This window comes from Bos grunniens, chromosome 3 (assembly GCF_055505025.1).
Source record: "Bos grunniens cultivar Pamir isolate PY7600 chromosome 3, Bosgru_T2T1.0, whole genome shotgun sequence".
Lineage (NCBI taxonomy): Eukaryota > Metazoa > Chordata > Mammalia > Artiodactyla > Bovidae > Bos > Bos grunniens.
The window spans coordinates 2,033,016-2,048,685 of record NC_141167.1 but is presented as its reverse complement, the minus strand read 5'-3'; the positions used below and the strand labels follow the sequence as shown (position 1 = coordinate 2,048,685).

At 44.9% G+C, this 15,670-nt stretch overlaps 1 protein-coding gene and 1 pseudogene across 1 annotated transcript; both read left to right on the top strand.

Moving 5' to 3' along the window:
• Positions 1 to 6,486: 6,486 nt before the first annotated feature.
• On the top strand, positions 6,487 to 7,527 carry LOC147374819 (olfactory receptor 9S13-like). Its single transcript, XM_086375258.1, has one exon. It carries the CDS (start codon positions 6,487 to 6,489, stop codon positions 7,435 to 7,437), a length of 951 nt encoding a protein of 316 aa, XP_086231384.1. The 3' UTR covers positions 7,438 to 7,527.
• Positions 7,528 to 12,684: 5,157 nt separating this feature from the next.
• Positions 12,685 to 14,682, top strand: LOC147374818 (eukaryotic initiation factor 4A-II-like; annotated as a pseudogene).
• Positions 14,683 to 15,670: the final 988 nt, after the last annotated feature.

Here is a 15,670-nt window from a genome sequence, read left to right as displayed (position 1 = left end):
GGGGCTCCTGGCAACGCTGATGTTCCTTCCCCTGTTCGTGCGTCACTCCAACTTCTGTCCCATCTTTACATGCCCTTTGACCTTGTGTCTTTGTGCCTTTTCCTCTTCTTCGATGGACACCGGTTATTGAATTTAGGACCCACCTAATCCAGCATGACATCTTTCTAACTAATTCACTTGGAAAGACCTTATTTCCAAGTAAGGCCACATCCTGAGTTTCTGGGTGCTCATTTCTGGAGGCAGACACTATTCACATAACTACACTGATGCTGTGTCTGATTCGGGGGAGTGTATATTCCGCAGCTGCTGAGTGTAGTGCTGCATCTCTGCCACGCAGGTCCATAGAGCCACCCCTTTGAAACAGTGTAACACATGACAGCAATGCTTTGGTTCATTTCATCAACTACTGAGAAAAATGTGATAATATAATCATGATTTGGATGTTTACATCTCTTCTCATTGTTTTTACTTCATATATTTTAAATTTTCATACTTTGTATACAAACTTAAATTTTTCACATCATCCAGCTTGGACATTTTCATTTTGAACATCCCTTTATAATATGCGAACTTTTCCCTGAAATCTACTTTGTCTAATAATTACTGAGCCATAAGAGCCTCATTTTCCTAAGGATATTCATAACACAACTTTCTTCAACTTTTTACTATAAAACTTTCTATGTTTTTCTAGTAACCATATACAACATTTATAATCTGGTTTTGGATGTCTGCCCAGGGTGAAAATATTTTGTTTTAACATATGTTTACTCAATCTGCATTGATAGAAGAGCCACCTTATGACCGAGAAAGGGCTGTGCTTATTCACCAGGCACAGAGTCCTGCACATCACTCTTGGTCATGCCAACACACCAGGATGAAACAGGAAGGAAGGGCTGTGGGCCAGAAGGTCACAGCTGCAGCCCTGGGGAGGCCTTTCCAAGGAAGACCACTGGGTTCCTCTAAATTGCCTTGCTTCTTGCTCAGTGGGCCTCAGTAATTCAGAATGATTTCAGGGAGTCACTCCTAACCGTCCTGTTCTGGGCTGAGAGGTATCAGAGGAAGTTTGGCCACAGGACTACACCTCTCTGGGACCCTGGGAGTAGGAAGCCCCAGTGCACTCAGAGGCAAGTCTCACCTAATTGGCCACTTGAGGCCACAAATCCCAGCTGTGCCAAGTGGAGAGCATCTTCCCAGCAGAGGGACCCGAAAATGCAGGTGCCGTGAGTGCCAGCGGGCTGAGGGGACAGACACAGAGGAGCAGGTGAGCTGAGTCCACCCCCACCTTCTGCTTTTACCAAGACCTAAGAGTTTCCTGCAGAAGGCCCTTGGAGCACCTGACCTCCCTCTCACTGTGACCTATGTGCTTTCTGCTGTGCCCTCCCCACCCTCACTTCCCTGCACAGGAGGCCAGAGCTGAACAGGGTGGAGGGCCCTCAGTGCCACATCATTATCGTCAGCACAGACCTGGGTCAGGAGTCCCGTCCTCCCCGGGAGCACAGGGTCCTGGGTGAGCCATGCCCCTCCTGACATCACAGGAGCACCTCGGGCATCACTCAGCAGGGCGTGGTCAGCATCACTGACAGGTGAGTCCTGGGGGCCTGGACCTGGACATATCACTGCTCACTTCCCAACTGCACTGGGCAGGGTCAGTCAGGGCAGCAGGTCTGAACATTAACAATGTAGAAATAATCAGGAGGTCCCAAATAAACATGGACTTAAATCCAGTGGCCTGAGACCTTGCATTTCTGACCAGCTCTAGGTAATGATATTGTCATAGGGCCTCAGACTGCATTTGCCTAACTAAATGTACAAGGAAAAGGACACAGGACCCAGTCAATAAATACAGAGGCTTGCAGACAACACTGGATTCTTCTGCTACACAGGGGAAGGTACATATCAAGTTTAATCACAGGTTTACTGAAGCGACCACAGCCCCACTGCAGTATCTCAGTAGCCAATGGAATGTGTGAGTTTATTTTCAAAAACCATCTTGCTTGCCAGAAGAAAATGCAAATTGCTTCTCATGTGCTTCACTAGGCATCCTAGGGGTCACTTTTCTCAGGACCCAAGCCCTCAGAAGTGGACAAATTGCCCTGGGAAACAGAATAGAACATGAAGTTGGGAACCACAGGGAACATAAAAGCAAGAAAGCAGGCTTGGGATGGTGGAGGAAAGATGGTCACTCTGGTCACAGTGGCTCTATTGTGTGTATGAATAGGAGGTACACAGAGATAGACATAAAAAAGCTTAATTTCAGTTCAGTCACTCAGTCATGTCTGACTCCTTTTGACCCATGGACCGCAGCATGCCTGGCCTCCCTGTTCCATTACCAACTCCCGGAGCTCACTCAAACTCGTGTCTGTCAAATCAGTGATGCCATCCAACCATCTCACCCTCTGTCGTCCCCTTCTCCTCCTGCCTTCAATCTTTCCCAGCATCAGGGTCTTTTCGAATGAGTCAGTTCTTCGCATCAAGTGCCCAAAGTGTTGGAGTTTCAGCTTCAACATCAGTCCTTTCAATGAATATTAAGAACTGATTTCCTTTAGGATTGAGTGGTTGGATCTCCTTGCAGTCCAAGCGACTCTCAAGAGTCTTCTTCAACACCACAGTTCAAAAGCATCAATTCTTCAGTGCTCAGCTTTCTTTATAGCCCAACACTCACATCCATACCTGACTACAGGAAAAACCATAGCCTTGACTAGATGGACCTCTGTTGGCAAAGTAATGTCTCTGCTTTCAAATATGCTGTCTAGGTTAGTCATAGCTTTTCTTCCCAGGATCAAGCATCTTTTAATTTCATGGCTACAGTCACCATCTGCAGGGATTTTGGAGCCCCCCAAAATAAATATGCCAGTGTTTCCACTGTTTCTCCATCTATTTGCCATGAAGTGATGGGGTCGGTTGCCCTGACGTTAGTTTTATGAACGTTGAGCTTTAAGTCAGCTTTTCACTCTTCTCCTTCACTTTCATCAAGAGGCTCTTTAGTTCTTCGTTTTTCGGCCATAAGGGTGTTGTCATCTGCATATCTGAGGTTCTTGATATTTCTCCTGACAATCTTGATTCCAGCTTGTGCTTCATACAGCGCAGTATTTCTCATGATGTATTCTGCATATAAGTTAAATAAGCAGGGTGACAATACACAGCCTTGACGTACTCCTTTCCCAATTTGGGACCAGTCTGTTGTTCCATGTCTGGTTCTAACTGTTGTTTCTGACTTGCATACAGAATTCTCAGGAGCCAGGTCAGGTTGTTTGGTATTCCCATCTCTTGAAGAATTTTCCACAGTTTGGTGTGATCCACACAGTCAATTGGCTTAGTCAATAAAGCAGAAGTAGATGTTTTTCTGTAACTCTCTTGCTTTTTCAATGATCCAACAGAGGTTGGCAATTTGATCTCTGGTTCCTCTGCCTTTTCTAAATCCAGCTTAAGCATCTGCAAATTCATGGTTCACATACTCTTGAAGCCTGGCTTGGAGAATTTTGAGCATTGCTTTGCTAGCATGTGAGATGAGTGCATTGTGTGGTAGTTTGAACATTGTTTGGCATTACCTTTCTTTGGGATTGGAGTGAAAACTGACCTTTTCCAGTCCTGTAGCCACTGCTGAGTTTTCCAAATTTCCTGGCATATTGAGTGCAGCACATTCACAGTATCATCTTTTAGGATTTAAATAGCTGAACTGGAATTCCATCACCTCTACTAGCTTTGTTCATAGTGATGCTTCCTAAGGCTCACTTGACTTTGCATTCCAGGGTGTCTGTCTCTAGGTCAGTGATCACACCATCGTGGTTATCTGGGTCATGAAGATCTTTTTTGTATAGTCCCGTGTATTCTTGCCACCTCTTCTTAATAGCTTCTGCCTCTGTTAGATCCATACCATTTCTGTTCTTTATTGTGGCCATCTTTGCATAAAATATTCCCTTGGTATCTCCAATTTTGCTGAAGGGATCTCAATCTTTCCCATTCTGTTGTTTTCCTCTATTTCTCTGCATTGATCATTGGGGAAGCTTTCTTATCTCTCCTTGCTATTCTTGAACTCTGAATTCAAATGGGCATATCTTTCCTTTTCTCCTTTGCCTTTAGCTTCTCTTCTTTTCTCAGCTATTTGTAAGGCCTCCTCTGACAACCATGTTGCCTTTTTGCATTTCTTTTCCTTGGGGATGGTCTTCATCACTGCCTCCTGTACAATGTCATGAACCTCCTCCCATAGTTCTTCAGGCACTCTGTCTGTCAGATCGAATCCCTTGAATCTATTTGTCACTACTACTGTATAATCATAAGGGATTCAAGTCTTACCTGAATGGTCTAGTGGTCTTCCCTACTTTCTTCAAATTTAGTCTGAATTTGGCAATAAGGAGTGCAGGATCTGAGCCACACTCGGCTGCCAGTCTTGTTTTTGCTGCCTGTTTGGAGCTTCTTCATCTTCAGCTGCAAAGAATATAATCAACATGATTTCAGTACTGACCATCTGGTGATGTCCATGTATAGAGCCTTCTCTTATATTGCTGGAAGAGGGTGTTTGCTATGACCAGTATGTTCTCTTGGCAACACTCTGTTAGGCTTTACCATGCTTCATTTTGTACTCCAAGGCCAAATTTGCCTGTTACTCCAGGTATTTCTTGACTTCCTACTTTTGCACTCCAGGTCCCTATAATGAAAAGGACATCGTTCTGGGTGTTAATTCTAGAAGGTCTTGTAGGTCTTCATAGAACCATTCAACTTCAGCTTCTTTAGCATTACTGGTTGGGGCATAGACTTGGATAACTGTTATATTAAATGGTTTGCCTTGGGAATGAAGAGAGATCGTTGTCACTTTTGAGATTGTACCCAAGTAGTGCATTTCAGACTCTTTCGTTGACTAGGAGGGTGACCCCACTTCTTCTAAGGGATTCCTGCCCACAGCAGTAGATACAACGGTCACCTGAGTTTAATTCACTCATTCCAGTCCAGCAAAACTCAGCTGAGACTAATGTGAATGCGTGCACAGGACAGGGATGGGAGGACAGCCAAGGAGTGGGCAGCCGAGGTGTGTAGGGCATCCCATCAACTGCACTCTGACCACCAGCTCCTAACCCATGTCACAATGCCGGGGCAACCCTAGCAAACTCTGACACTCTGCTGTCCTGTGGGGGTTGGAGTCAGGCCAGCCAGGAGAGGAAAGATGGGCAACCCATTCTTTCTCCTGTGTGCTCTATTGTTGGAGAGCATGAACTCTCTCAGACCACCTTCTAAGAGAACTGCAGGCTGAGCGAGTGTAGTGGTTGTCGCTCCTCCACAGGCCCCACTGACCACATAGCTGCTGCCTGTACACCCTGACTCCTGGGGAGGGCGCTCCCTCTGAAGGCGGCCAGCCCTGTGATCCTGCAGCTCGCACCTCTAAAGAATGAAACTGCTCTAAAATCGGCTCTGCTCTCCCACTGATGCTCCTCTTAGGCCTGGGAGGCACTGTGGTGTGCACCTTCCCTCTTCACTCCTCCCTTGTTAGGCTGCATCTCCCCTGACCTCCCCTCTGGGTATCACACAGCTGGTGCCCATGTCCCATGTGAGTGTCGAGTTCAGCCCTGGTCTGGGCTGTGACAGGCACAGGAAGCAGCGTCCAGATGGAGGACCCAGTCACTGAGACAGACGTGACCGTAATGTGGCTCCCACGGCTCCAAGCAATCACCCCACAGGGTGTGCAGAGGAGCCAGGGGCATGGAAGTCAGGATGAGCGAGGACATGCCACACGCTGACTGTGTCACAACCCCTGACATGCTGATTTTCAGGCCATGGAGGTGGACTTTCTCCTCTCTGGGAATCGGCTGACATCTGGACATTACAAGAAAGAACCCTTAGATTCTCAAGGATGCAGAGAGCTCAGCTGAGGTTGCCATCAAGAAAACATCTCAGAGACAAAGATGCTAAGTTAGGTCTCTAGTTCTGCAGGAGAGAAAGGCGTAGCTCCACACAAGCCTGGTGAGGGTTGGTCCCTTACCTGCTCCCAGCCTGTCCCAGGATAGAGCTATCACTGGGTCATGTCCTGATTGCATGAAGTCTGTAACAATTTCTGAAATTTAAGAATAAGTAAATAAAGCGTGGGAGGTGCAGGATTTGATACCTGAGCAAGTGCAGAAAGAGCACAGCTCAAGAGCATCCCTGTGGGGAGGGAGAGCATGTCCTTGAAAGCAAGGACAGGGAGATGTAAGCCGCCCTTACACAGTAAAGTCTCAGCTTGGCGGGACCCCTTGAGTCTTTTCTCATAGTAAATGCCCCGTCTCCCACAGGGTGAGTGCTCCAAGCACACTTGGTAATTAGTAAATCAGAGGAAATGGTTATGCTTCAGATCAGCTAGTATTTATCAGGAAGAAGAGTGGTATCTACTTGCCGTGCAGTTGGGCACTGAAGGGTGCCTGTTCTCCAAGAGAGGATGACTTTGTGACCCTGACCTGCTCCCTCTCACTGCCTCCCACTGGCTCCTAACTCTCTGTCCTGTGTCACCAGCTCAGGGCCATGTCACCCCAAGGAAACGGAAACCTCTCAGTGACGCCTCTGCAGGAGTTTGTGCTGGATGGATTTGAGGGTGGTCTGCAGACTCAGTCCCTGCTCTTTGCTCTGTTCCTGGCCCTGTACGTGGTGGCCGTCCTGGGGAACCTCACCATGATCATGATCATCACCCTGGATGCCAGTCTGCACTCCCTAATGTACTTCTTCCTCAAGAACCTCTCCTTTGTGGACCTGTGTTACTTGTCTGTCATCTACCCCAAGGCCCTGGCAAACACCATATCTTCCTCCAAGGTCATTACATTTGAGGGATGTATCATTCAGTTTTTCTTGTTCTCTCTAATGGGTGTCACTGAGGCATTCCTCTTGGCCGTGATGGCCTATGACCGCTTCGTCGCCATCTGCAGCCCCCTGCACTACCCCATCACCATGCGCCCCTCGATCTGTGCCCGCCTGGTGCTGGGTTGCTACTGCGGGGGCTGCCTCAACTCCATCCTGCAGGCCAGCTTCACATTCAGCCTCCCGTTCTGCAGCTCCAACCACATTGACCACTTCTTCTGTGATGTGCTGCCTCTGCTCAAGCTTGCCTGTGCTGACACTACCATCAATGAGCTGGTCATGTTTGGCATTTGTGGCCTCATCATCGTGGGCACCACACTCGTGGTCCTCGTCTCCTACTGCTACATCACAGTGACCATCCTGAGGATGCGCTCAGGAGGAGGGAGACACAAGCTCTTTTCCACCTGCGGCTCTCACATGACAGCCGTGTCCCTCTTTTATGGGACTGTCTTTGTCATGTATGCCCAGCCGGGAGCTGTGCAGTCCATGGAGCAGGGCAAGGTGGTCTCTGTCTTCTACACCCTTGTCATCCCGATGCTCAACCCCCTCATCTACAGTCTGAGAAACAAGGACGTGAAGGATGCTCTGTGGAGACTGGGGCAGAGACACACAGCCACATGAAGGAGAGTGGACAGAGAGACAGTGTCCTGAGGGCTGGACAAGAGGACTTGAGGGGGGTCACTAGGTTTAATATGAAGAATTTATTCCTCATTCTTTCCTCCAACATTTTATTTACGCCTTCTTGGAAGAATATCATGGACCTCAAACTGCAAGAGATGGAAAACGAATAAGGCATTTTCTTTGCCAACATAAAATTAATATCCTTAAAAGGTCAGACTCTAATCTGGAAGTTTGAGTAATACAGTGGGCAGAGTGATCAGCAGAGAGTCTTTGACTGAGAATATATTTCCAAATTCAGCATCCTCCAGTGAAGATATTGTTGTTGTTGTTCAGCAGATAAGTTGTGTCCAATTCCTGTGACCCTGTGAACGTAGCACGCCAGACTTCCCTTTCCTGTGCTATATCCTTGAGCTTGCTCAAACGCATATCCATTAAGTTGGTGATGCCATCCAGCCATCCTATCCTCTGTCACACCCTTCTGCTCCTGTGCTCAATCTTTCCCAGCATCATGGTCTTTTCCAATGAGTCAGCTCTTTGCATCAGGTGGCCAAAATATTGGAGCTTCAGCTTCAGCATCATTTTTTCCAATGACTATTCAGAGTTGATTTCCTTTAGGATGCACTGGTTGGATCTCCTTGCTCTCCAGTGAAGGTATGAAACTAGACAAACTCTGATGTTTTTCCCTTCGTTTCATTGTTGAGTCCACGTAAATATGTGCTCAGTGATCTCCTTTGGACCACCTAGTAGGGAGGTTCTAGGACACTCAGTCCGGCCCCTTCCTTGGTGATAGCCTGGGTCACCACAGCCAATTAGGGGGGTTTGGAAGACCATGCTTCCCCTCAATCCTGAGCAGGCTGTCCTTCCCCTCCCCCTTCTGTTCACTGATGCTGCCACCCAACACGGCAGCAGGAAGCACCTGCGCTCCTGCTTCAGACGCTCCTAGTGCTCCCTGTCCTGGGTTTCTCCCCTCAGACAGCAGCTGGGAGCCCCAGGGAGTCAACGTGGATGTCTGATACCCAAAGTTCACCATCCAACCTGACAAGTGACACTGTCCTGACTACTTGTGACCCTAAGAAATGGGACCTTGTCAGCACAGACATCTCTGAATAAGGATGGAGGTCCTGGTGCTGCTGCAGAGAGCAGGGGGTGGAGAGAGAAGGGGCAGTTTCCTGGCAGAAGCACAGCTCCTTGGCCCTCTGTCCCACACTCCCTGGGGCAGCTGGATCGTCTGCCTTGACCTCCCCATTCAGAGCTCCAGGCCCCTGCTCCGTGGACCCAACACACAGTCTGCACTCAGATCCCTATGGTGTCTCCCTGTGGTAGAGTCATCCAGTCCCATGGTCTGCTGGGGACCAGCCCCGGCTGATCCAGGGTATTCGAAGGGGAGATGGCGTCGGCGACCTATTCAAATGGTAATTAGAGATATAAAGAGTAATAGAATGAGGATAGCTCAGTAGGAAAATTCAGTGGAGAAAAGAAGCTGAGTAGCTTGGTTTACGCGGAAAATCAATATAACCCGTGACACCAGGTTAGCTCTGACCACGGAGGCCACAGGCGGCCTCTCGAATAGCGGAAGGTGCCCCACCTTAGACACCTTCTCGAGTGGGTCTTAGAAGCCCAGGCAAATAAGTGGTCGCAGAGGATATCCACGCTCCAGATGGAGACTTCAGCCGGAAGTTAAAGGAAAGAATGACATGGGGAGACCAAGCGTTGGTGAGCAAGGCCCGTAGCTTTATTTTCAACAGGGGTTTTTATACCCTAAGTTACATATAGAGGTTAATAGGGGATGCAAAGTCAGCAGTCTTTGATTCTTATCAAAAACAAGGGTTTCTTTCCTGCAAATTTATCGTATACAAATGGTTTAGGTGATTTACATCATCTTCTGGCCAGAAGGCCTATTAACATTTTATGACTCTTGACAAGGACTTACCAACAAAGACTTATTTTCTCTAAGAGTAATTATTTTAAGGTTTGGTGCCATCTTCCGAAGATAAAATTGCATTCCTATAGGGTGGATGTGTAATGGGTTTACAACAAAGGAAAGAATTTATTACCTTAAGGGTCTAAAGTTACTAACACCAAGGCCACTACTTATTTTTTCTACATACCCACTATTAATCAATACATATTCAAGGATACAATTCAGGGGATGTGAAAACTTGGCAACAAGCATTGACTCATCAATGAAATCCTTTACTAGTTTATTCTGACAGTTTCTAACTCTCTGAGAGGCTCTAAGCTATTTGAATATCTTAAGCTTCCCGTGCCTCTCGAGGCTGGGAGACTGTAAACAGTCGTATGCATAGCTGTAGGAGTCCCGGTAAACTTGTCAGGAGAGTTAGAGAGCCATCTGAGGGGTTTGGATTTAAACACTCCTAATTGCCCAGGAACTTTATTAATTGGAGCTGTAAGTTAACTCTTTGACAGAGAGAGCGAGATGGTGGTAGGGGACAGCCCCCAGTAAAGTCAGAGGTGAGAGCACAAAGCAATAAAGTAGGCAGACTCTGGTTTTTGGGGGGAAAATGCTCGAGAATATCCGGGCGGACTCCTGAGGCTCGATCCCGCCTTTGCGTATGCCGAGCCTCCTTCCTCATGACCTTTGTCACGAGCGGAATGCCTCACCGGCTCCCGGCAATGGTCACTCCCAGGAGGTGGTCCTGTGGACACAGGGCTAGTCTCTTCCCTGTAGGGCCAGTAGGGATGTGCCCTCCTGTCTGATCACAGCTCTCCATCTCCCTGCTGTCTCTGCTCAGGAGACTGTGGCAAGCAGCCAAAACCCAAGTCATCAGATTTCTGCTCACCATTCCTCAATAGGAACCTACTCCAATGTCTCTGCTGGACTCTGATAGTATTGTCTCATCTTTGGGCTCCAAAATCAGTTCTAAGTCTGCTGTAGATTACTGTATTCATCTGATGACTTTTACTCTTTGAGGAGTTTTCCCAAAATAACATGCCTTCTTATAGTGCCATGCTGCGATACTGTTCTCTTTCCCTGCATTCCTTTCTTCCTCTTTTTTCTCCATCTCCTCCTCATTTCCTCCCCTTCTTTCCTTCCTGCCTTTCTCCTTCTCCCCTCACTTTATTTTTGTCATTCCAAGGAATATCTTACTATAAATTTCTAAAGAAAAAGAAAAATCCCAATCTTTTGTATGCAAGTGTAGAGTTCTCATCATTATGTAAATTTTAATGGTACAAGCAATAAGGAATCTATGGTTCTCAGTAGAACATTAATTTTCACTTTCAAACAAATCAGGAAAATTGAGTCCAGTGTTAGACAGAATGGAAATTGTTCTATAGTCTGGAAGAGAATTATTTTTAAAGCCCTACAGGTTGGCTTTACCTCTCCGTAAAACTATATTTCAGATCGCAGTGAATATCTCTATACAATGTGAGAAGTGGTTTACTTGGTCGTTCATCCCATACTATGCTTTGCAAGCTACTGGCAGACACTAGATTCTCAGTCCACATCTAACGCCAGAGTGTAAGTTGAGTTCAGTGTCAGTTAGTCACTGAATTCCAAAATATACATGATACAGCTCGTTTCTTTATTGTGCTTAAGTGGACAATAAACACATTACATTTGAAGACCATATTGTAGTTTTGATGCTGATATTTTGGTGAACTTTAGAAGTTTATACCTTTTAAAAGCAAAATAATAATAAAAATAATAACTTTTGTTGTATTTTGAGTGTAGTTAAGTCCTATTGTTTAGTCGCTATTCAGGTGGTGTTGTTTAGTCACTAAGTCTCTCTGATGCTTTTGCAACCCCATGGACTGTGGCTCGCCAGGCTCCTATGTCCATGGAATTTCCCATGCAAGAATTCTGGAATGGGCTGCCATTTCCTCCTCCAGGGCATCCTCCCAACTGTAGAGTTCAGTAGTGTCTGGCATATTCAGCTTGTGTGTATCAGATCTCCAGAACTTTCCATTTTGCAAACCTGGACTCCATCCCCCTAAATAACAACTCCCTGTTTCCTCCTTACCTCCACCACTGGCAGCCGCCATTCTTCTTTCTGTCTCTACGAATGGGACTTCTTCAGATGCCCCAGGTAAGTAAAACGTAAAGCATTGGTCTTTGGCATCTGGTTGTTACACTTAGCGTAGTCTCCTTAAGACTTACCCATGTTGCTGCATGTGACAGGATTTCTATCGTCTTTAAGGCTGAATACTATTCCATCACATGTGTGTGCAACTTTTTGTTTATCTCTTCACCCAGCAAGGGACACTTGGGCTGCCTCCACCTTTTGGCATGCAAACATCTCTTAGAAAGACTGCTGTTTTGTTCTTTATCTTATTTTTTTCTATATACCCAGAAATTTGATTGCATAATATTGGAATTCTTTTTTAATTTTAGGAAGAACCCTATACTACTTTTCATAGTGGCTGTACCATTTTTATGCCTACCAAAAGTGCAAAAGTGTTGCAATTTCTCCACATAACAGTCAGTATATGTTCTTCTCCTTTCTCTTTCATGTCAGCCATTATGATGATTGTGAGCTATAATCTCTTTGTTGTTTTTTAATATTTCCCTATGATTATCGATTTGGAGCATTTTCTTATATGTTTGTTGGCAATTTGTAGGTTATCTCTAGAGAAATATCTTTAAGTAACATGAACATTTTAATTTAGGTTATTGGTTCATTTAATGGTAGTAATTCCTGATGTATTCTGAATATCATCCTCTTATCAGACATAACATTTTAAACATGTTCTTCCAGATCACAGGTTGCCTTTCCATACTGCTACCTAAGTCTTTAATGCACACATTGTTAGTTTGATGTAGTCACATGTGTCTATTTTCCCTTTTTTTTTTTTTTTCATATGATGTTGGTGTCATATCCAAAAAATCATTGTTAAATTTAAGGTTATTGAGTTTTTCTCAGATGTTCTCTTCCAGGAGTTTAAGAGACTTAGGCCATACATTTAAGTTTTTAATCCATATTAAGTTAGTATTTGTTCATGAAGCAAGGTAAGGGCCCACATTAGGCTTTTTCACATAAGCAGCCAGTTTTCCAATGCCGTTTGTTGAAGGGGCTGCCTTTTCCCTGTGAGTCATCTTGGCACACTTGTTGACCATTTGACTAAATTGATGAAGCTTCATTTCTGAGCTCTGTATTCTGCTCCATTGCTCTACAATCTGCCTTTGTGCCAATACTATTCTGTTCTGATTACTGTAGATTTGTATTATGTTTCCAAAGTGAGAAGGCTGAGAGCCTTTCAGTTGGGCGCTGAGTGGCTCTTCAGATCATGTCTGGCAGTTCCATAGATCATAACAAGAGAGAACATGGTGACCACGACCCAGAGGGAGTGGACCCACTGGTGTCATCGAGAGCAACTGGAATGAGGCTGTTGATAACATCGATAATATGAACTTAAAGGAATGTCTTATTTGGGGCACCTATGCTTATGCTTTTGAGAAATCATGAGTTATTCAGCAGAGCTCTTATTCCACGTATTAAGGAGTATGATGTGATTATCAAGCTCAGTCAGGTACTGGCAAGACAGCTACATTTGCTCAATGGTTGGAGACTGAGTTCCAGGAGACCCAAGCACAACATTGGTCCCTGCCAGAGAACTGGCTTGACAGATACAAAAAGTAATTCTGGCACTTAGAGACTATGTGGGAGCAACTTGTCATGTCTGCATTGGTGTAGCCAATGTTCTAAATAAAATGCAAACCTGCAGGCAGAAGCACCAATGTTGTTTTTGGTACACGTGGGAGAGTTTCTGATGTGTTAAACAATTATCTTTTTCCAAAATGGGTCAAAATGCTTGTTCTGGGTGAAGCACATAAAATACTGAGCTGAGGGTTTAAGGATTAAATCTATTAAATTTTTCAAAAGTTAAATACAAATATTCATGTGATGTTGTTTTCTGCCACAAGGCCCACAGCTGTGTTGGAAGTGACCAAAATTCATGAGAAACCCAATTCAAATTCTGGTGAAAAAGGAATAATTGACCCTTGAAGGTTTTCCAGGGGTCATGTATGGATGTGAGAATTGGACTGTGAAGAAAGCTCAGCGCCAAAGAATTGATGCTTTTGAACTGTGGTGTTGGAGAATACTCTTGAGAGTCCCTTGGACTGCAAGGAGATCCAACCAGTCCATCCTAAAGGAGACCAGTCCTGGGTGTTCATTGGAAGGACTATGCTGAAGCTGAAAATCCAATACTTTGGCCACCTCACGTGAAGAGTTGACTCATTGGAAAAGACCCTGATGCTGGGAGGGATTGGGGGCAGGAGGAGAAGGGGGCGACAGAGGATGAGATGGCTGGATGGCATCACTGACTCGATGGACATGAGTTTGAGTGAACTCTGGGAGTTGGTGATGGACAGGGAGGCTTGGTGTGCTGGGATTCATGGGGTCTCAAAGAGTCGGGCACGACTGAGTGACTGAACTGAACTGAACTGAAGGAATCAAACAATTTTATATTAATGTTGAGAGAGAGAAATGAAAGTTGGACATACTTTTGTGACTTGTATGAGACACTAACGATTACAGAGGCCATTATTTTTCTCAACACAAGGCACAAAGTAGACTGACTCATAGAGAAAATGCATGGCAGGGACTTCAGAGTTTCTTCTGTGCATGGTGACATAAATCACAAGGAAAGAGTTGTAATCATGAGGGAACTCTGATCAGGATCAAGTTGTGTTCTGATCTCTTATTGACTTGCTGGGTTGTGCGACTGATATACAATAAGGGTCACTGATTATAAACTATCATCTACCTACCAATCATGAAAATGATGTTCACAGAAGTGGCAGGTGGGGCCTATTTGGGAGGAAAAGTGTGGCTATAAACTTTGCTACTGAAGAACACAAGAAGATTCTTTATGACTTTGAGACTTTCTACAATACTACAGTGGAGCAAATGCTGATGAATGTGGCTGACCTCATTTAATTCCTGGGATGAGACAGCTTGGGATGCCGTGCTCACTATCACAACGTGCATTATGCTTCTTTCTCTGCGAATATTTGAATCTTGTCTCAGTGCTCATAATGAATCAGAAATAACAGATTTTCATAGCTAAGTGCCATTAGTCATGAGTTCTTGTAAGGGAAGTCATTAGCTTTATCTTCTTTAGAGTGAGACTGTTGGGGTTGGGTGTAAAAGACAGGATCTTTAAAAATCTTTCTTTCTAATGAGCTATCACTTGACACCAGTCTGAATGGCCATTATCCAAAGAATCCACAAGCAAAAAATCCTGGAAAAGCTGTGGAGAAATAGGAATACTATTGCACTGTTGGTGGGAATGTAAATAGATACAGTGACTATGGAAGTCAGTATGGAGATTGCTTAAAATCTAGGAATAGATGTACACATGTCCCCTCTCTCTTCAACTTCCCACTTATGGCTAATTCATGTTAGTGTATGGCCGAAATCAAGCCAATATTGTAAAGCAATCATCAATCAATTAAAAATAAATATATTTTTTTAAAAAGAAAATTAAAAAGAACTAGAAACAAAACTGCCGTATGTCCAGTAATCCAACTACTAGGCATATACCCTGAGGAAACTAAAATAAAAAAGATGCACTTACCCCAATGTTCATTGAACCACTATTTACAATAGCTAGGCTATGGAAACAACCTGGATGTCCATAGACAGATGAATGGATAAAGACGCTGTGGTACATATACACGATGGAATATTACTCAGCCATGAAAAGGAACACATTGGAGTCCGTTCTAATGAGGTGGATGGACCTCGAGTGTATGATACAGAGTGAAGTAAGTCAGAAAGAAAAACAAGTGTTGTATGTTACTGCATATATGCGGAACCTAAAAAATGTGGTACTGATAAACCTAGTTTCAGGGCAGCAGTGGAGGTGCAGACATAGAGGACAGACTTGCAGACCTAGAGGACAGACTTACGGACATGCGCAGGAGGAGGAGAGAGGGGGCGGGATGAATAAAGAGTGTCATGGAAACGCATACATCACCACATAAAAAACAGTTCGCCAGTGGGAATTGGCTGTATGACTCGGAACTCAAACCGGGCTCTGTAACAAGCTAGAGGGGTGGGGTGGGGTGGGAGGTGAGAGGGCGGTTCAAGAAGGAGGAGACATGTGTATACTTACAGCATTCACATTAATGTATGGCAGAAACCAACACAATGTTGTAAAGCGATTATCCTTCAACTAAAAATACATAAATTTCTTTGAAAAGTCTGGGACTTCCAACTTTGCTTTCAAGATTGTTTTGACTATTGATCTTTCTTGAGACTCCATA

Excerpts from the sequence above, each read along its gene's own strand:
- LOC147374819 (XM_086375258.1), top strand. The coding sequence starts at position 6,487 with ATGTCACCCCAAGGAAACGGAAACCTCTCAGTGACGCCTCTGCAGGAG.